The sequence below is a fragment of the Acanthisitta chloris genome, unplaced genomic scaffold (genome assembly GCF_000695815.1).
Source record: "Acanthisitta chloris isolate BGI_N310 unplaced genomic scaffold, ASM69581v1 scaffold15416, whole genome shotgun sequence".
NCBI lineage: Eukaryota > Metazoa > Chordata > Aves > Passeriformes > Acanthisittidae > Acanthisitta > Acanthisitta chloris.
Window position 1 is genome coordinate 65,601 of NW_008678875.1, and position 22,338 is coordinate 87,938.

General features: G+C 43.8%; 1 protein-coding gene across 1 annotated transcript in view; it reads left to right on the plus strand.

Moving 5' to 3' along the window:
- The window catches only part of IQCA1 (IQ motif containing with AAA domain 1), a 91,721-nt gene that overhangs the window by 53,648 nt on the left and 15,735 nt on the right, over positions 1–22,338 (plus strand). The window contains exons 9-15 of the mRNA XM_009077091.1: positions 4,902–5,008; positions 5,222–5,317; positions 10,649–10,656; positions 11,311–11,367; positions 13,945–14,027; positions 16,750–16,854; positions 20,362–20,561. Coding sequence (XP_009075339.1) covers positions 4,902–5,008; positions 5,222–5,317; positions 10,649–10,656; positions 11,311–11,367; positions 13,945–14,027; positions 16,750–16,854; positions 20,362–20,561 — 656 coding nt within the window. The remainder of the gene's footprint in view (positions 1–4,901; positions 5,009–5,221; positions 5,318–10,648; positions 10,657–11,310; positions 11,368–13,944; positions 14,028–16,749; positions 16,855–20,361; positions 20,562–22,338) is intronic.

Sequence of the window (22,338 nt, forward strand, 5' to 3'; positions counted from 1 at the left end):
CCCTTGATACATCTGTTTCTCTCTCAAACACTTGTCTCCAGTGTGCACCCCATACCCAAGTGAGTCAGCAATCACGTCTGCTGGGCCTGGAAGTCATGCATTGGTCTGAATTGGAAATGGGGGTATTTTTGCTGTGTTTCCTGCAGATTCTATTCTAATGCAGTTTGGAATAACGTCATTTCTGCTCTCCATTCTGCAGAGTTACTGCCTTGCTAAAATTCCTCATATGAAAAGGTCTCCATTACTCCCTCCTTACTGGTGTCAAGTTTTCCTCCTGGTTTGGGCTGGCTGGAGAGAAACAAGTATACAACTTACTTGATAAATGTGCACCAGTAGTTTTGCCTGACCTCTAACAACAATTAGCATTTTTTTACACATCATAAATCATAAAGCAGCTTTATGGCTACAAAGGAGCTTTTCACCCCAGACTCTCTACTCCTGAAGGCTCCACCAGAACCCCACTGAAGTCAGCAGGTGCTTCAGATAAGGATCAGGTTCATCTATACTTCTTTCCTTAGCTGGCCAAGAACATTTTTTGTGCTTTCCTATGCACTCAGGATGAAATGGCACCTGCAACTCGAAACCAGGCACAGCAAGGCTGAGTCTCCCACTCAGTGAGTCCCCAGGGCAGTGAAGGAGCAGTATGGAGGCTCTGTGTGCTGGGAAGAGAAGGCAGGAGGGTTTTGCATTGTAGGGAATATGTTTGGCTGTAACCTCAATGCAGGGGCTTTAACAAGTGAGGGATAAAATCACGTCAATAGTTCAGTTTAATAGCACTAAAGACTCCCAGATCTCACAACAGTCCCAAGGAGTAACAAGTCAAGGAGCATATGAGGGGACGAGGGACACATCATTCGCTCAAACTGTATCTGAACACCAGTCCTGCCATTTCCTACAAGATACCTGCTCTGAGCCTTGCAAACATATAACTGTTTTGGGGTTGTTCCTGCTAGGTTTTCACATAGAGATGAGTGCTAAGGTGGGAGTCATGTCCCTGTGCATCTCACAAAGCCTCCCAAAGAGCACCTCATCAGCCTGTTAGCTGCCTGTGGAACCTTCATTCCCGTTCAGGCCCTGAGCTGGATACCTAAAGCCTGTGAGTGTGAGCACCTTCATGTTCCCATTATGCACTGGCAGCACTTGCAGGGAAGCTGCGACAACGTGCTCGGGTTGGTCAGGCACAGGTAGCATCCTCCTGTGCTAGTTAGAGACTCAGCCTGGCGTTCAGCCTTAAACGCCGGCGCTCACCCCCAGCCCAGCCTGCCAGAGCTGGCAGCTACTCCTGGGCTCTGAAGGCACATGAGAAGGAACCATTTTCTGCACAGAGCACAACCAGAAACCCACCGAGTGGAAAGAGATCTCTTGCAGGCTTCAAAGAATACCTGCAGTTCTGTCTTAGGCACAGTGAGAGTCTGTAGCTGAGCAGTTAAACTTCAGGGTTTTTTTTTTCTCTCTTTCTCCTAGTACACCACACTTATTTTGCATAAACAGCTGTTAATTCCTCTGCCTCATTCACAAGCACTTGGTGCTTTTTATTGCAGGACACTAATACAGCACTACCTGTGGTTTGTTCAGAATCTTTTCACTTTTAGTCTGGCCATGGACAAGGTTCTTTGGTCACGGCCTCCAGAATCAAATATACAGCTGCATCTGACAAGAACAGTATGAGCAGTTTCTTGTATTTTTGATTTTAGCCTGCTTTCATTTCAGGAGCAGAATTATGCAGAGTAAAGAGATTTGAGTTTGGTCTTTCTATGCTGGGAACTTTTTGCTATTCTTATCTAGAAATAGTCACTTACTGTCAGAATTTGCACAGAAGTTCAGATTTATTGGTGCATAAACATTGGAAACATGATTGAAGTAAGGAAGCTTGATGAAGAAAGGTTTGTACCACGTGCCTTAACTGAGTGATTTAAAGACTCTTGTCTAAAGTTCACTGAAATCATTGCTGACTAAATAACAAACATCTTTATTTTGTCACACACACACAATGCTTACAATTAAGAAAGTCTTCCTATCCCCTGAACTGCTGCTTTATTTCACAAAAAATCTGCCTTTTCACCCCATGTGTTTTCCTCCTCTACCAAGCTAGAACTGCTGCCTAAACTCCACTGGAATTCATGAAGGCTTTTTTCCTTCTAGAACTGAACTTGACAGTTTTCCTAGTTGGTAAACTACATTTGCCAAGCTCTTCACAAATACTTACCTTCAGTGATGGTTTGGAGACAGCAGGTTTGTGTGGGCTCTCCTGTCACACTGCTGTAGCAAGAGTTTATGTGGAGCAAATGTAAGCTGCTTGAACCGTTTCCCTCCCTCATCCTGGGGTTTGTTTTTGCAGTGCCCTGTGCTGTGAGGCACCAGTGTGCTATTTTTGCCATTTTACTGGTGGCCATTTGATGTTCCTGACTTGCTCAGTGTTGCAGGCAATATTTGAGCTCAACCCAAATACTCCATGGCCCAACCTTTGAGGTGTGTTTTTAACCAGTCATCAAAAGATTGAAATCCTTTCGCCAGGAGGTTCAAAGTAGCCACTTCAAGAAAAGCTCCATGCTTCAAATAAATGCATTGCAATTATTAGCCACAAGCTGTTCCCTGAAATTCAGGCATACTGAAATCACCTATGGGTCTGCAGAACTGAGATGCTGATTTTAGGAGTCATATCAGTGGGCTGGCTTGCCTTCTGAGCCCTCAGCTAGAGAGGTGTGCATATAAAATCATCCAAAAATAAGCATACACTGCTTTAGAAAAGGTGACATAAATTGCACTGCAGACACACAGGCACAGAAATAGCTCCTGGAGCTGGATGACCCTGCCTGGAACAAAACACCCGAGTCTGACCAGCCAGTGAAAACATAACATCCTTAGCCTCCTGACCTGCCTTTAAAAATACCTTGGAAACATTTTGTTGATCTATAAAAGAATAACAGAGCATCTAACACCTAGGAGTTATTGATATCCTTACTGAAATTAGGCACCTCTAACCTAGTGGCTAACCTAATATAACACATAAAACTCCTTGCCAGGTACTCCCAGAGCCTGTGGGGACTGTCCTGCTTTGCCTGCAGTGAGTATTAACCACTAATTAATATACAAAATGACAGCAAACAATTATGAAGAAACAGAATAAATAAAATCTATGGATCCCTCTATGAAAAATAAATATCCAGAGCCTACTACTCCTGTGAAAACACAGCACTGCAACCTGTTGACCCAGTCAGGGAAGTGTTTAAAAATTCACATCACTCCTATGTAACGTCTCTTTTCTGCAAAACTGAAATTCTGGGCTGGAGGAGGGACCTTTTAACAAGGGTAAATCAGCTCTTCCTACGGAAATATTCCATGGCATCTGTGATGCCACGCAAGTGAAGTAATTTAAAGAAATTAATGTTTATACTTCTAAGTTCTTTTCATGACCAAAATATCCACTGTTCCCTCTCCACTTTCATCAGTTATGAAACTGAAACTACTCACTTGCAAAAATTATTCCCTGTGTGTAAAACCACAAATACTCCAAATATAATTGGGCTCTGAAAATTTGTATGGGATGGAAATAGCAGCCAGTCTTGTATTAACTGGACTAAAACTTAAATGATCTCCTGTGGGTACTGTGAAAGCCTTTCTGAATGTGGCAGAGAGTGTAGGGAGGAGCATCTTGTACAAAACAGGTTCCTAGAGGTGCCTGTGTCTCCAAGGGGAAAGCTGTCACTTTAAATCATCTGGAAACTGAGTTAGCACATACTGATGGAGATTAGCTGTCATTAAGAAAGATACCATCAAGGCTTGAAATGCAGGGAAATTAGAGATATGAATTGTCTTCCTTCAAATTAGCTCAAGAAGGGTAGAAAAAAGAAAAGGTGTTTCCATTAGAAAGGTACTTTTCCAACAGCAGAGAACGTAGATATGCACTGAGCTCATCAGTCTTCATTTAGTTTCCTTTCTAAAGTGCAAACTGAGGTTTGCTTCAACAAAAACAAAGAGCTGCACCACAGCATCATTAGGGACTCAACCATAAATTGGTTGTTTTGAGCACCAGTTTGCACAAGTTTGCTTTGGCCAGGTGGTAGGTTTCCTTACACTTACCCTTTGCACAACACTTAGAACAGAGGTGCTGTATCAGGTAACCCTGTCTTGTCTTGGGAGGCACTTGGACTGCCTCTCAATGACTGCATCAAGCTTAAAATCGCTGCAAGTGAAGCTGTGTGTGGCCATGCATCACTTGTGGGTTGGATGTCGCACTCACTGTCCCCTCCCTCTTTCCCATTTCCACGTGCTCAGTGCAGGTTTTTATACCTATTTCAGTGCCTCTGGCCCATATGTCAGCCCTGTGTGAGTTGCAGGGCTAACACACAAGGTTGTAGCAGCTTTAGCTTAGCATTAGGTTACTGAGCAGAGAGGAGAACAGGGAGCTTTAAATTAACCCCCTTCCCTTGGTCCCCAAGCCTGCACCATGCCAGCCAAGAGACAGGTAAGGAAAGCACAGCCCTCAGGACAGGAGGCATCTCTGTGCCTGCTGCATGGTAAAGATCTAAGCACTGTGCTATTAGCAGAGACAAAGAGAATGCCAGTGTCAGGCACGATAAGGTTTGGCCGACACTGTACTCTTGAAGATCAACACCACTCCAGGCATTCAGCTTTATAACCTCAGTATCCCATTATCCTCCTGAAATCTGATACCATTTAGTAGCCAAAGGCAAAAAACTAAACCCTTAACCTCAAGATTTACAGATCCTAACACAACAGGCTCTGAACTTGGTAAGGGTCCCTCGAGCCTGCTACTTTCATACAGCTAATAATTTAATAAAAGCTGCCTGCAACTGCCCATTTTTTGCCTGCAGAAACAGTTGGAGAAACCATTGGCTTCTGTAACTTTTTCCCCTTTTTTTCTTTCTTTTGGGTAACAGCTGTTTGGCAGAACAGAGATGAGGGACTGGATTTTCTCCAGGATCATGACCCAGAGCTGATCAAAGAAGAGATGCGGGAAGAAGTGGAAGAAGAGATCAGAGTACAGGTGTGCTTACAATAGGAAGAGGACACTAATCATGTGCATTACCTGTGTATAGTTTTCAGCAGCTGTAGGAACTGGCCCTGGCATAGACCTTCCCTCCTTTCAGAATCCCTACTACCTGTTCTTTGCTTCAACACTTGTTTAGCTGAACATTTGTCTGAGGTGAGGTGGCAGAACAGAACACTGAGGGAGATTCAACTGTGTTTGTCTGGACAGGTTGATGAATTGATGGAGCAGAAACTGGAGAATCTCAGATTGGCTGTGGATGGAGAGATAAGCGGCAATCAGAAACAAGGTGGAAAAAGTAAAAAGGTAAGAGCTGCAAGTTGGGAGAACTTCGGGTCAGTTTCAATTCTCTGCCCAGATACAGTGGTGTTCAGTACAAACCCTCTCAGACACCAATCTCAAAACATCCATCCTGAGCATTTAGTGAATCTCAAGGCAGAAACACTTAGAAATCCATTTACCTGTGGCTTTATTCAGGGCCTTGTCCTTTAGCTATTATTGTTCCTTAACCTTTATATTGCTTAAGACATGTTGAACTATTCCAGAGATAAATCATTACAAGATAGATCAGGTTTTCACCCTTGAAATCCTCTGATGCAGTCAAACAAAAATCCAAGCAATCCCTCTCTTTAAGGTGACTAGTTCAGAATAACACTGTTCTCCAAGGAAGACATGAATCTGGAGTAGTAAGTTTTCCAGCTGCTGGCTGTTTTCTTCTTAAGTAAGGACTGGTTAATACGTTTCAGAACTGTACACCAAAAAAATTCCCTTTGAATGTTTTGGTGTAACCTCTCATGCATCTATAACCCCACATAGATCACATACAGCCAGGCACACATTATGTTACTACTTACTCGTGAAGGGTTTGGAAATTTGCAATTAAGCCAAGTCTGTTTAGGCACGTAAAATAGGCTAAACCCACCGAAACACAGCACATGTCATGTTCACCTCTAGTTTCACAGCATCACTATTTGAAGAATTCCACAGCTCATGGCTCCCTGAATTCCTTGCCCAAGCATTTAAACTACAGATCATGTCAGTGCCAAATAACTCCGAGCTTGCAGACCACACCAGCAAATCCACTTCAGATCCTCAGGGCAAATAGCCAGCCCTAATCTCATGTTGTATTTCATTTCTGTAATCCTTTTAGCATGCAAATACTTGCTGTTGCTCTACTTCTACTCAAATTATCTTTTAAAATGCTCCTTCACCTGACAAACATGCAGGGACAGTCTAATAATAACAGACTCTGAAAACTGATACCAGTTGGATTCCTAAATCTGTTTCAAAAATAGAGAGGCTTAAGATATACAGACAGAATATTGCAACCATTTTCACAGAGCTGTCATGGGCAGATGTATTTAGCTGGTCAGTGCTTGCTTTAAAATGTCACAATGAAATTATAAAGCTTTATCCTAGGTGTGGGGTTGGGGTTTTTTCTTCCCTTCAATATAGAGTTGGAGTAGATTAGGGTGTAGGGAGATTATTTAACTTTTGTTTTGCCAAACTGTGCCAGTAGCCTGAGAGAATGGGGGGGTGGGGCAGGGAAGAGTATTAGAAATACTACTTAGATAATAAAAATTCCTTAAAGATTTTATCTGGAAAAACCCCACCCAAACCAAAACAGTTCTGTTTGAGGAGTGGGGAATGGAGGGAGGGATCCAGTGTTATCCAAAACACCTTCCCTGTGCAAAACTATTCAAAATGTTCAATTGGCAAAGGCTTTTTCTAATTAGTATTTGCATAAGTATCTCAGTCATAAACCAGCCCAGTGTGTGCATACCTGCGCACACAGACTGCAGATCTGCAGTAGTTTCAAGTTGTTTTCAATCCTTGTTTTAAGGAGAGATTTCTTTGCTGGAAAACACCACAGTAGATCTAGGGCTTTCTTTGGCAGGAAATAGTCACTCCTGGGGTAGATGTCCTCTGCCTTTTCGAGCACACCTTAAAGTAAATAGTTTTCAACTCTGAACGTTTCTATCAAGGCCATATTAAAAAGATCAAACCTGCCTGACCCATGGGAAATAATTGGAGTTTGAAATCCTGTTTGAAAGTCCCTTTTGTGGAGAATGCAGAGAGGACATTTTGGAATTGGACTCTAAAGGAAATCACGAGGAAGGTAGTTGCTCCCTTCCAGTCAGTGTTTCAGACTCTCAGCTCCTAGGATAAACAAAATTTAACAGCTCCAGGCGTACATACTGCTGTCCTAGGGCTCCTATGTCCTCATGCCCAGGCCACTCCCATATTTCCATGCACTGTACTTTCTAGGCTGAATTTTATCACTGACTCTCAAACCTTCAAACATCCCTTAGTGCTAAAAGCTGACACTTTAACCCTACCAAGAGCTGCTCTTACTGCTCCTGAAGATAAAAATTCCCATTTGCCATCTTTGTGGACAAACAAACTTGGGTGAAAAGGCAAATTGCTCTTCTCATGACAAGTGAGTCTCAGACCCAAATACCAGAACTAGTTAGGTTGTACCTGATAGGTAACAGGCCACACTGCTGTCCTTTGGGGTACAGCTCCTTTGCCTCTCCCTGTGTTGGGAGCATCCCACCCCACACACTGTCCCACCCCTATGGCCCAGCATTGACAGGTCCTCATTAGGAGCCACACTGTGCTGAGCACTGACTCTTCCAGGTAGCTCCTGAGCTAATGACTGTCACAGGAGAGGGGATGAGGATATGCAGGAACAAACAAACGTGATTCTGCTGCAAACAGAATTTTTCTTTGCTGGGCACAGTGGCAGTGTCACCTGCCCAGACACAGACCAGCAGGCTGGGACTGAAATCACTTGTGTAAGGGCAGGCTGAGGAAAGACCTGAAGGGAGATTACTTCCTGGGGAGGAACATGTCTGTAACTGGCCTGGAAGTTAAACTTAACAGCTTACCAGAGTGCTTGTTATCAGGCCTATTGTGCAGCTTTTCTTGCTCTGGTCCCCCAAGGATTTATTTCTGATCCCGCTGCAGGTAAAGCAATACATTGGAAATAAACACACCCACACATACACAAGGACATGGCCAGAACTCAGAAAAACCACACCAAAGAAACAGAAAGAGGGGGCATAGGAACCCAAGTGTGTAAAAGTTGCTTCTGACATAGGCCTTGAAGCTGTGCAGAAGCACAGAAACCCATAAGATGTACAGACTTAGCAAAGCCATAGAGAGTCAATCCAGAAGATAGGCTGGGTCAGACCAGGTTTGAGGACAGTCATTCCCAAGCCCTGATGGGTTTTCTGTAGCTGGTGCAGATGAGCACTCAGAGCTCTCAGCTAGCTGAGGAGGCTGTAGCCTCTCTGGATGCTGTACCTAAATCCCACAGGGATTACAAATGACAGTCCCCTGTTTACCTGGATCTTAATAACCAGCAGGAACATCTTTGTCTAAGGACTTGTTCAGTACAAGTGTCAGAAGCTGCTTGTTTTATCTCAGCATTGCCAGAAAGGACTTCTCAACCCATGCACCGTGCAAATCCACACTTGCTCAACCTCTCATCTGTGCATCACGCAGGATCCAAGGAATCCACTAAAAAAACCTGCGTACACTGCTGCTTAAACCACAGGAGTACTTTCCTCTTGTTACACAAGGGAGCCTATATGAAACATGATGAGGCACTTTTTACAAGAGCATGTAGGGACAAGGGGGAATGGCTGTAAAACAGTAGGTTTAGAGAGGAGTAAAAATTCTTTACTGTGAGGGTGGTGAGGCACTGGCACAGGTTGCCCAGAGAAGTTGTGGAAGTGTTCCAGGCCAGGCTGGATGGAGCTCTAAGCAGCCTGGTCTAGTGAAGGGTGTCCCTGCCCATGGCAGGGAGTGGAATGAGATGGGCTTTGAGGTCCCTTCCAACCCAAACTGTTCTATGATCCTATGATCCTTGGTGGCAGTAGCTGCAGACAGCTAATGGCAGCAGGACTTGTGTGATCACAGCCAAAGGACAATACAGATCCTTCAGTTCCAACATGGAACAATTTCCCCTCAGTGAGACGTTTTGGCCTCTCCCTCCTGATGCCATTCCAGAAGCTGAGTTTGCTCTGGAATCAAGTCTGAAACCAGGCCTTGTTTGCTCGTAGCAACTTCTGAGCTTCCCAAAACACTTTCTTGAGCCCACACAGCAAGACAAGACACCACACTGAGCATGGGAGAGTCTTCTGCCACCTGCCAGCTAATGCAGGTCACTACGTGGGACTTAGCAAAGCAGAAAATAGCCGAGCCAACCGACATCTACACAGAAGCTTGACTGACATTTCAGAGAGAGAAAGCAGGAGATGTCCATTATAAATGATGAGCATGTTCACATTCATTAAATATTATCCTTTCCTAAATAAAAGTCATTCCCAATAAGACACTTTGGAGCCAAGCAACTGTCTACAATTCCTATTTCCCCTTATCACATCTCAGCCTTTGCCAAATTTTCCACAAACGTTGATGTTAATTAGGAAAACACATTTGCCCCCTGCATAATTCATTTTTGTTTTGCTCTTGAGTTACTTTATTGGTGAAACCGCCTTGAGAATAATACCAGTTGGCCAATAAATTTGACATATGCTGTGTCTTTACATAGGTAGAAATGAATTTTTCTTCCCAGTCAGACCCCAGGATATGTCATTTCTGGCTTGTTAGGAGGAAGGTTAAAAAGACAAAGCTGTGGAACAGCAAAAATAAAGCAGTGACAGTCTCAATATTTCCTCAGTTGTTTCAACAGCATGGCATATGCTTTCTTCTTCCCATTCCTTCAAGACAAAATCCCACTGGCACAATCTGATGAGATTTTTGCTGCCAAACTTATTTTTGCAAAGAAGCCAAAGGTGTAGTTCTGCAAACACAGAGCTATTTGCATTATTCTAACCCAAAACTCAAAACCATCCCCTTTTCCCCATTAGTTTACCCATACAGTGCTGGGGTTTAGGTTACATTTTCATCTGGATTAAATTTGTGGCATAGAAAACAGTAACAGGTGATTGAACCACAGGTTATTTACATTGTGACAGTCCTTGAAAACTTAAAACTGATCTATTTCTGAAGGCTGATGATCCATTCTGTAAAAATCCCAGCATTTTCCAGACAATTGGATAGGATTTTTTAACTCAACAGCACAGCCTCTAGAGCTCTGCAGAAGTACTCACTATATAAAAAAAGGAAGTAAATGACTGTATTCCCAGGAAAGCACACATAAACTTTTGGAAAGAATAAACTGTCTTGTTCAACTAAGCATTTAAGCACATGCTTAAATTTAAGCTGTTGAAGAAATCCCACGGGGCACAAATACTGCTGTGCAAATAGTTCCACTGAAGGAATTCTGAGGTGCTTTGCAGAACTGAGGTATGAACACTGATGGTGGGTGAGCACTAACGTTGGTTAATTGTACCCTCTCCTCTACTAATTATCCCTAACAGCAGTTAAGTCTTGTGAGCTGTCATTAATAGAGGGCCCTGTGAGTCCTGAGTTACATCTTTCTTACCTATGAGGTTTTTTGCAATATGTAAAGTCACTTGTCACACTAGTCAAAAATCTTTCCATGGTGAAAGTGTGGTGAAAGTATGAGAAAAGCAGGTTATGTTTTTCTGACCTCTCCAAGCTTCTTCCTGTAAGCATTAGGAAAGAGAAGGCAGGAGGATGTGTAATGGTTAGGAGGGGGAGGGCAGCCAGTGTCTCAGGAGGTTTTCCCCTCAGGGAAGGTGCTTATACATTTTGCTTCCATATACAATGAAAAAGCAAGCACAAACAGTCTCTGGAGCAGCTACTTGTACCCCACACCCTTTTCCTTCCTGCTTCCTTCTTGGGCCATATGACCTCACCCAGAGCTGTGCTTCAGAAAGAGTCATAGAATAAGAATCACAGAATCATTAGGGCTGGAAAAGCCCTCTCAGCTCATCGAGTCCAACCATTCTCCCACTACTGCCAAGACCACCACTAACCCATGTCCCCACGTGCCTTATCTACATGATTTTTAAATCTCCCTAGGCATGGTGACTCAACCACTGCCCTGGGCAGCTGTGCCAGTGCCCGACTACCCTTTCAGTAAAAGAATTTTGCCTGATACCCAATCAAAAGGAAGGAGAGAAGATCTTTCCCTTGAGCAAAATGGCCCTGAGATGCTTCCCTGTGTCACCACCTTCACTGGAAGGAGTGGGACTGCTGTTCAAGGATATGATTTTTGCTTTTGGGTTCCCTCAGTAACAAGAGCCACATTAGAATACTGAAACATTGGCTGTTCTGGCCCTCATTTTGCTTCAGAACATTCAAACATAAATGTCTGTGTTAAGGTCACTAATTCCTGCCTGGTTTTGTCCTCAGATAAGTAAGACAACAGGGAAGAAAAAGATATCTGAGATGGAGAAAGATCTAACTCCTGACAGGTAAAGAGAGAACCTGTTTGCCTTAGATTTGCTAGCAGACTTGTTTGTCCTCATCTTCAGCAACACTTACAAAGTAAAATCCCAACTCTGCAACAACACAGCACAAGGATCAGTATCCATTAACTTCAGACAGGTTAATTCCAGTTTGCAGAGCTAAGCACATGTGACATTTAGGCAGGATGTTGACCCTGTGTGCCTTTCCCATCCTCTGCAGGTGCAGAAGCACCTGGCAATTTTGTTGGTTGTCAGATTTTCCATCCCAGCTGGAGCCTGATAAGGGAGGCTGCAGCCAGACCCTTGTTCTCTGTAAATCATCCTCTATGGCTGAGGTACAGTGCATGTGTCATAAATCAGGCTTATTTATCAATCAGAGTTCTGGCAGATCTGGCCATTCCTTGGGTACCCTTGCTCTTTTAAGCACCTGTATTTTATTTAGAGGATTTGAGAGGATTTCTTCCTTTGACGTGACATTTTCAGGGAGTTTGTGATGCACTCACTGATAGTGCAGCCATTTTTCACCTGTACACATCATACAGACACCTACACAGAGACGTTACCGCTGAGATCTGCTGCCCCAGTGACAGCACAGGGCAAAAGTAGAGCCAGCTCCCAGGAGAGCAGGGCTGGAGAACAGCAGAAAGACAAACACATTCACTGCAAGAGAGAGCCCATGGGGTTCACCCCACAAATCCATTCATACGGCACACACAGCAAGGCCTGGACTGGATCATTTGTGTGCTAGCACTGCACAACCAGTCAGTGATCTCTTTACCTACTTCAAAATAAAAAACCTCTCCAAGCAAATATTTAAAATGCATGTCAGATGGATTCTAACAGCATGAGCTCTCTTAAAGCACGGTGCCAAAGTCCAACAAGGATGCATATATTCTGTGCTTTGAAAATTACTCTTGCACATTCTGCTTTTTCATATATAAACTTAACATACAGCCAGTTTAAAACATAAGCATTTTAGTAGCTGACTTCCAGTCAGAGTTTATCTGGCATTTTGGCTCCATGCTTTGATCTTCCCTGCTGAGCATTTCAGGAAGAACCAAGAGAAGCTCGTGTTCATCTCCATTTTGGCGCAGTGGGAGAAGCACATGGGACTTGGGTCAACAAAGAGTGGTCACATCACATGTACTTGGAGGAGACACAGGCCATGCATCATTAAACTTGCAAAGTAAAAACAATAAGACGGGAGAAGTCAAAGCCATGCTCCCAACAGAACTGCCAGGTTAGTCCCATTCTACCTGGTTTATGATGCATTCCCAACATAAAACCACTGAGAATGGAAGCAAAAGTCAGAGCAGCAAAATCAACGTTGTTGAAGGTGCTTTAAATTTTGGATTTGCTTATTAGTACTTCTATATTAATTGAGCCACTAACACTGCATAAACATAAAACTTCTCAGATGAAATGGAAAAAAAACCTGCAGACCTCAAATTATACCTGTAGCTTTATTAGCCAGCTGAGAGGCACTATTAAATATTTTTATTGTAGCTGTACAAGGATATCCCAGTTAAGATAGGTGACACAAAAAGGCTCAGATATTGAGGGAAAATGATGTGAAAAGTACACAAAAACAGTGAAAGCCCTAAAAAGAGTCAAGTCAATATCGTTTATGCTGACAGTACACCAAGAATTTCCAACAGGCTTATCCATTTTATGTCATCCTTGAAGCAGTGTCAATCTGTAGAACCTAGTGCGAAAAACGTCATTGAAATGGATGCTTAGAACTCCAAAAGAGAGTGTGGAGAACAGCCCCACCAATAGAAAACCACACACAAATGGAAGTGTATTAAATCCTCAATTACTGGGAGCTACTTCCAGCTACTAATGGAGAGAGAAAGGAACCATTCCCCTGGAGAAATTTTGTCCATCTCATAGAATGTCAGAAGGGTTTGGGTTGGAAGAGACCCTAAAGTTCATCTCATTCCACCCCCCTGCCATGGGCAGGGACACCTTCTACTAGCCCAGGTTGCTCCAAACCCCATCCAGCCTGGCCTGGAACACTTCCAGGGATGCGAAACAGTTCCACTGTGTGGTTTTCCCCAGCCTCCCTTGGCCAGTATGACCACAACACTGTGAACCACTTGTTGCTCTGGTCAGGTCATTCCCTGCATGTTCCTGAAGAGATGAGACTGTCTGTTGCAAATACAGTAAATTCCAAGAAGAATTAATGAATTACTACTAATTGGAGAGCTAAGTGAATAGTTACAGTAGTGTTAGGATTGCTGTTATTGTATCATTTAAAAATAATTTCCCAGTAATTGATATTAATGAATGAGTCTATTACACAAGTCATAACTGATCTGGCATCACCTGAAGTGGGTAAATGGAGTCAGCAGGAGGGGGAGAGGCTGTGTGTGGGTAATACAAGAGGCTCCTTTCTATGATGCACAGAGTGGCACGTATTGATTCTATATTGATGGCACTAATCACCTTTACCTCTGAGCTACAAAGCACATTTATAAAGCTGAGGAAGCATAAATAACTCTCACACTGGTTCATTTGAGGGAGAACTGAGCTTTTACTTACAGTGCCCTACAGTTTCTGAGTGATGTCTCTTGCCCACAGGAGCATTGATTCCCTGTACAAGGAACTTGCAGAAGAAGGATTATTAATCAAAGCCCAGGCCGTGCATCTCTCCAGTTATATTGGTAAAGCACACCTTTTGTCACTAACCCGGTGTTTGGTCTAGCCAAACTCCAGCCATTCCATGCTCACTGACCCCTGTTTCCAGTCAAGAGTGACTTACACTTTCAGGACCTTCAGACTTAAATATCTAAAGCCACATAGGCAAATCAAGTCTGTTTCTGCAGGATGCTTAGTACCTTTCACTTCAGCTACTGCAACTAGGACCTGTTTGTAAGGCTGATGCTTAGCTCCAGGTACTAACACCTGGAAGCCTTCAATGGTTTTGGATGTTGCAAACCACCCCAAGGAAGAACCAGAACATCCTTTAAGGAGCCCTTGCCAGGCACTGGCAATGCAGTACAAGTCTAACAGGCTAGGGGTCCTAATCCATCCAGAGTATTTCCCAGAAAAAAGCAAAAATCATACCTTCAGCTTTTGTTCATTCAGCAGAAGACTCACCCGCTTCCCTCCACCTCCCTCACTGCCCGTGAACTTTGAACACTGCTTTGAGTTGAGTGAGATGTGTCTCTGCCTAGTTCTGCATTTCACAGGCCTCTTGCCTGGTTTCTGTTACCTGCAGCTGCAGCCAGATATGCTTGGCTATGCACTACTCAGAAAAAAAAGTGGCAAAAACCTCCACATTTTCAGACTGCAGAGGGGTCTGACACCATCTCCAAAAGCATTTGGTGACATACAGTAAAATCACATCAACCTTAGCAGCAAAAAGCCCAAGATTTGATTGTTTCAAAGGCTATCATTTGAATTTGCAGCTATCCAGAAGCAGCAATACCACTGGCTGTTAGTACCACATGTGCCTGAGTCAAAAACTCCAGGTTCTCTTACATATCCTCTAAATGCCATGTTTATATAAACTCAGAAGGATCAGTTGAGCCTTCAGAGCCTTTGCCCACTTTGCTGAAGGCTGAACTAACAAGGATCTCATCCATTTTATGCTCATTAAACATCATGAAGTAAAATAAAGGAAAATTCTCATTATTCCTTTGTTCACCCAACCAGCACCATCAAAAGTGACCATCAAGGTCACTTTTGGCCAACAAACATTCCCCATCACAGATGTTTTGAAACAGCACATCTTGCTGTTAATAATAATTAACAGCTGGTAACATCCAACTTGGGAACAGGCTGAGATGGCTCTGGGCCATCTTCCCTTGACCCTGAAGTTTGAAGCCTTGGCTCCTCTGCAGCACAGAGCAACACAAGGACTGCTCCAAGTTATCCTAGCAATATTCACCTCCCAAAAGAAGATTCTGGGCACAAAGTGCAGAGTCTAACAACAGTCAGCTGGCTGCCTACACCTGCCCAGACTGCCAGAGCCAGCTCTTTCCCACTCAAAACTCACTCGTGCTTCCTGAGCTGCCACAACAGATACAGAAGGTATTTAAAGCTGGCCTAGAATCATTTTTTTAAATCCAAAAGAACTCCCTTTAAGGGTCCAAGGACACAGTCAAAGCCTGCAGAGAAGTAAGTCTTCATCTACTCAGCCTTACAGGGCTGAAGCCTAAGGAAGGTCACTTCCTCCTAGTTGTTGGGGAAAGGACAAAGAGTGAAATTGTGCAGCTAGAAAAGGCGCTGAAATGTCCCCCCCTCCATGACAAACTGACGTCACTGAACTAATTTTCTTGGTGACCTTATCTAAATTAGTCAGAGAATATCCACTGTGATTTATGTTCAGCTGCAATTAAACCCTTTGATGCCTTCTAATTAAATCCATGAAGATTAATTCCTATCCAGTTCTTTTGATTTCTCCTTAAATAAAAGATAAAACCTGAAATGAATTTGATTCTTCAGAGGGGAGGGTGCAGTTGCACCAGGGCTACTCTGCCTTTTTGCCCCCAGAGTATACCTCCACTTTCTGTCTTAACCACTGCTGATTTACCTCTGCTCCGGAGAACCCCAGCCCTGTCCCTTTTTGTCTCCAACAAAACATAGTATACTGTTATTTGTCAATATTTGCCATAATGACATGTAATTTATGCTAAAAACAATCACTGACTACATCACAACTAGTTTTCCTGCTTGTGGCACATCCTACTGAGTTTTTGCTCTCTAACAATGTTTGTATATGGACTTTGACAGGGCAAGCAATGTGATTATAGCTCTGTCAAGAGAGCCAAGGCAAGATTAAATCATTTCAGTTCACATCAGGGATTTTTGGTTTTCTTGGGTTGTTTTGTGGAGGTTTTTTTGAACAAAAAAAAAAAAAGTGAACTGCAAAGCAAAGAGCACCACCCGATTAGGTGACACACTCAAACATCTAACATGGCAAGGAGCTGAGATGGGATGCAGCCAGAGGAAAGCTTGTTAAAATAGCTTTTCCTCCTTTATGAAAACCTTTTAAGAGAGTGTGGTTCGCTGGGATTCCAGCCCTGCAAAATCCCAAACCCAGAAATCCTTTCCAACAGTGTGATTTATGGTGCTACTAATGATTCTTCTTCGTGAAGTTTCTTTTAGAAGTTTCTGGAGACCAACTGCTCTGCTGAATGCCTTCCACAGACTGGGAGAGAGAGTCCAGTGTGTGTAAGCTAAATTTTCCTTTGTATTTCAGCTTTCTAGGGACCACATTGCACAATCACCTTGCCCTGTTTGAATCACTGTCCCTCGACAGACTTAGGTTTGCTGAGAGCATGTTGGATTGGTGTTCTAGGGTAATTTTTCATTCCTTGAGTCATGCATTTTGTAACCACGCAGTGTCACGTTTGTGAAACCCCTGCTCCCTCCCTCCAGGCAAGTACGGCTGTGTAAGGACCATCCTTCCACGGACAGGACAGCCCGTGCCCTCTCTTGCCGACGTCAGACAGCTCACGGCCCTCTATGGAATATTGCCCTTAGGTGAGAACACAGCAAACATTCCTAGAGGGCAAAACACGATGGCTTTGCATCCTGACAGAAATGTGCACTTTCACTGGCTCAGACAGGGCTTGATTAGTCGTAATCTAGAGCATTTTGCAGTCTAATTGTTTTTCAGTTAAGCCTTCTGAGTGCTATCATTTAAACGGTGCATAAAGGAGTGTGCACATGCTCTGGTCAGGCACTGCTCTCCATCCCATCTCTGTTTGCATGGTAACTGTTTGTGAATGGCAACGCATAAAAGGAAACCACTTGGGAAAGATAATAGCTAAAACAAGCTCCAGTGATCAAAATTAATCAAGTTAAGGGAAGGGCTAAGGTTGCAATTTACCTTTTACAAGCTGGCTAAGGTTACTCAGTGCTGCACAATGCAGTCATTTAAGGAATTAGTCTGGATACATTTTGTACAGCACAGAGGACACTTGGAAATGCCCTTGTAGTTTTAATGCCAGACTTAGCCAATATCTAACCAGGCTTTGTTGAGTCAGGTTGTTTGTTTTTCATGCAAAATCTATCCCATATTTAACTTGGGAATGGCATTAAGCTAAACTCTAGTGATTGCAAGAAGTGCCTGTCTCAAGGGCCTCTGCTCATACATTCACTTGCATCCTTTTCCATTCCTGGTTGGATCTTGGGGAGATTTTAACTCGGCATATCCTCCCCCAGGCTGTGACTGCTGATTCCCTTTGGGGGGCAAATCAGCCTATGTCTCTCCCTGCCTCCCACTCTGGCAAACAGAGCAAAGCTGACACAGCTTTTGCTTTTCCCTCCACTGCACACCCTCCAGAAAGGCCACTGCTCAGGCAGTTGTGTACATACATGTTCTGTGGCTCTCCTCAGGCATTCCCTGTCTCCCCATCCCCCAAGCAGGCTCACTGTCCTGGAAAGCTTGGAGCAATAGCATGCAGCTCTGTTTCCTTCAGATTTTAGGTGGAGAAGAGTGCTCCTGTTGTCCTGCAGCTCTGTCTGAAAAGCCAAGCTAACACAAACAGGATTTTAAAAGCAGCTTTCTTCAACCTAGGTAGTGTTCTTCCCACCTCAAACAGCCTCAGCTGGTTTTGCAAAAGCCCTCAGAGGTTGGCTGCAAGTGTGACTGAGCAGCTGGGTGAGCTCAGCAGCTATCCCTGTCTGCACAGTGCAGTGTGGTATCTCACATGTCCCACAACTCCTCCAAGGTTACATTACAGCACCACCCTAATCTAGGGAAATCAGGCCCCGAGACATCCTCGACCTGGAGGAAAAAGAACCCATAATTTTCTGCCATTGATATATTTGACAGAGATACTGGGGAGAGGAAAGGAGACCCTGGATTACCAAAACAAAAACTATTTGCAAATAGCAGTTTGAAAAATGCTTTTGAGTGAAAAAAAGATATTGCACGAGCCAAAAAAAAGGTATAGGAATGGTCTCACCTTTGGGGTGATATGTCATGGATAAAATTTTACTTAACTGGCCTCCAAACTAGTTCATCATTCTATAATTGTGTATTGTAGAAGTGAAAGTTTTTCCCAAAATAGTAACCTGCTGGGAAGGAAAGCCCCAGCTTAAATGGCATTCAGGAAATTATAAGCAGCTGAAAGGAGAAATAATAGTAGAAGATATACTTCATCTTTAACCACAGAGGAGTCTGCTCCTTCCCTCACAATCAATCTGTGTATAGTAGTAATAGATTGGTGTGGAATGACCAAATATTAATAAAGCCTGGGTGGCTGACAACTTCACTACATCCTGCACGACCTGAAACAATGGCATTCATCTCTGCACTGGGTCACTGTCATTTAGTTGGGATGTTAAACCATTAGAACACAGCCAGGCAGCCTGATTGGGTTTACCTGCCTGTCCCCCTTAGCTATAAGGGCTTTTGGAAAAGCACAGGCTGCCTCTGCAGCCTGTCTCTGGGGCCAGTTTCCCACAGACTGCTGGACACCAGTCTCAGAGACTGCCAGACGTAGTGGGTGCTCACACAGGTTTTCAAATATGTGTAACCATCACCACCACTGGTGACACAGGACATTTTTAGGCATTGAGGCGGTGATGTTCCTGGACTACGAGTGAGCATGGATAAAGGTTTTGACATTTCCTGCCACTTCCATCTCTGGAGGGTCACCTGTGCCTAATTCATACAGTGACAGCTGCAGGGAAGACAAGTTCCATCACCATCAACCACCTCAATCTGTCTGTGGTTGTGTTTTCCCAACACAAGCATTTCTGCTAGGCTTTCCCAGGTGATAGATCATACAGCCCAGGATGAATTTACCTGGAGCAGCCACAGAGACAGATTTAGAAATGCTGACCCGTCACTGCTGCAGGCAGAGCAAGTGGAGTACAGCAACCCAGGCACTCATGTTTGCTCACATGAATGAAATGAAGGAAACAGAATGATCCTCCTTCTCCTAACAGGTATATCATACCTGCTCTGAAGCATGCACCTGTCGTGTTCCAGACTAGGGAATGACATTGGCTCCTCTGCAGGTGTGATTAGGTGTGCTCAGAGAGGAGATCAACAGTGAAGGATTTGGGAGTACAACCAGCCTAAGTGACAGTCTCTGACACCCACTGAACAGCAGTAACATTGTTTTGTTCTGAAAGCAAACCAGTGAGAGACTCCAAGTCAGAAATACAATTTAATACAGAAACCAAAAAAACCCAAATGCAACAGTACAAAAAGAAACCACTGACAGAGTCAGAAAGCAACCTGACACCCTGTCAGTCAGGGTGTTGGTAGTAGTCCGATTAAATGGTGGCTGCAGTCGTCCTGGAGCGATGGGTCAGTTGGAGCAGTGATCCTGTAGATCTGGTCTTCACCTGAAGGCCAAGTGGTAGCTCTTGTCCTCTGGGAATCCAGTAGGTAAGGGCTCTCAGTGCTGGCCCAAAGCCCAGATTATATCCAGGTGGCAATGCTTGGCTCCTCCCCCTGGAGTGAAGCATCTCACAATGGGACATTGTACTTCTGTGGGTCATTCGATGGGTCCTTGACAGCCCATTAAACAGAGATAGCTTCCTGAGGGAGTTATCAGAGATGAGTCATGGTAGGAGATAGCCAGCACTGCCCCACCTGCTTTAAATAGCTTGTGAAGACGATAATAGAATACATACTATTGGTTGCACCCTACATTGTGACCTAGGCCAAACATGTAAGAGGAAAGGTTACCCCAAAAGGGAGTACAGGCAGAATTCAAAGGAGAGAAAATAAAAAACATGGTAACATCTAGTTTCAAAATAATTCTTTTAGTTCACATTGATTGAGAGCTGAAGTTTGCCTGTCAGAAGGTACAAATAAAGGTCTTGCTACAACCAGATCTGTACTCAGATCTGCTGGGGTCACAGCTCTGGTTATACAGAACTGAACTCCAGAGCACTCGTGCCACAGTAAGGAAACAATTAATTTACATTATAAATTATTTACGGTGAATAAAAAAAGGAAGAATCACTCCACCTTTATGGCAGACTTAAATGAAAGCAATCATAGTGCCATATGACTTTTTACAGGTTCCCAAATGGTCCACAAGATGGCTCCTTTAGTGAAATCCATGTTATTCACTGGACCTGCTGGTGTTGGAAAGAAAATGTTGGTCCATGCGATCTGCACAGAAACAGGAGCCAACCTCTTCAACTTATCTCCTTCCAACATTGCTGGGAAATTTCCAGACAAGGATGCCCTGCAAATGATGTTCCACATGGTCCTCAAGGTACTGTGCCTTGTGTCAGTCTCTGTAAAGTTGGTTCAGCTCATCATATCTTTTGCAAGACAGGCAGGGAATTGAACTGTAGTTTGGCCAGACCAAGGAGCATGCACACCAGTCATGAGCTGCCCAAGGTCCAAAGGATTGCCAGCCCAAATTGAAATTCCTCTCTGCCTGCAAGTGCTCAAAACATCAGGAGGAATTTCTTCACAGAAGGGGCTGTCAGGCACTGAGAGGTGCTGGAGTCACCATCCCTGGAGGTGTTCAGGAAACAACTGGATATGGCACTCAGTGCTCTGCTCTGGTTGACAAGGTGGAGATCAGTCACAGGTTGGACTCAGTCTCAGAGGTCTTTTCAACCTAAGTGATTCTGTGAAAACCGCTTGTTGACAGGGTATGCGCACCTCTGCAGAGGATTTAACACCCCTTGAGAAATCACTCAAAGCAGCCACATTTTTCACATTAATATTTATGTGAGGTTTGTGCTACCTTGACTATGAAAAGCATCAGAGATAAAGAAAATTCTGTTCACTGTTTATATGCACATCAGCCAGGAATGCTTGCCATGCAGCATTTAATCAAATGCTAGGCTGGGGGTGGTCAAATTTCCTCTCTGGGACCCTTGCTGCACAAGAGCTCTCTCCCCTGTACTGCTCTCTGTTTACCTATCAGCAAGCTTTTCAAAAGAAGGAATCCTAGTTCAGGATTACAGGAACAGAAACATATGAGAAATCTAGAAATGAAAGAAGGCATGTGAACTGTGAACAACATATACCAAATCCTCTTCAGAAAGAAAAAAAAAAAGACACTATCCTGGAAGGATTTCTTCCACATTCTAAGTCCTCAGCAGTTCTGCTATGGAAGGAAGCTGGTAAAGATTTCCAGACAAAATGCTGTTTGAAAGAAAAAACACAGCACATACACTAGGAAAAAGCCAGATGCAGTATTTTTCCAGTGCCAAAGGCCTACTAAAATTGGCTTTGCCTGGGATTTATCAGATGTACTTTATTAGATCCAGTTTTACAGCAGGTTTTGTGACAGGTATCTCCATCCTCAGCAAAAACCAGTTTCACAGCTAAGAACAAGGTGATCCCCAAGGGCTCTGGTGCTCACTGGTCAGAGCAGTGCCTAGGGAGGAGCAATGGTGCTGTGATCAGGCACCTTTGATGCTGTAACGCTAACACTGGACCTAGCACTCCCCAGCATGGGTTAGTGCCATTAGATTGGGCTAATACTCCCTCTGCTTTGCCTATTTCACCCTACTCCACTTAGTTTCTCAATGAACCTGCTGTTCTCACAGGCTTTGTGGGGTAATACAGAGAACAGAGCCAGACTTTTCCCAGAGGTGCCTTTATGGAGAGTCAGTCGAGCAGAACACAGACCTTCCACTTGGAGGTGTAAGTGAATGACAGGAAACATGACAGTTATCTTATGATCCATGTAACCACTATGAAACGCTAAGATTTAGTAAATAAGAATTAATGGTGCTCCGTGATAAAAGGTGAAGGCACCTTGCACTTTTGATTACCTATCCCATCTGCAAACAAAAGAGTTTCTGTAATGAAAAGAAACTCTGGAGTTTGACCACTAGGAAACTTTCCGTCCATGACTGAGTGTTGGCTGCTGGCAGTTGTTTTGTGGGAGACGCCCTGAACAAGTGAATAGCATTTGGAAAAAAATGAAACTTTAATTTGTTTCAGATGCAAGAGCCAAATTCCCTTTCCCCCCCCCCCTTGTTTTGGGGAGGTGATTTGCAAGAGACATAGCAGCCCCTACCCAAGGG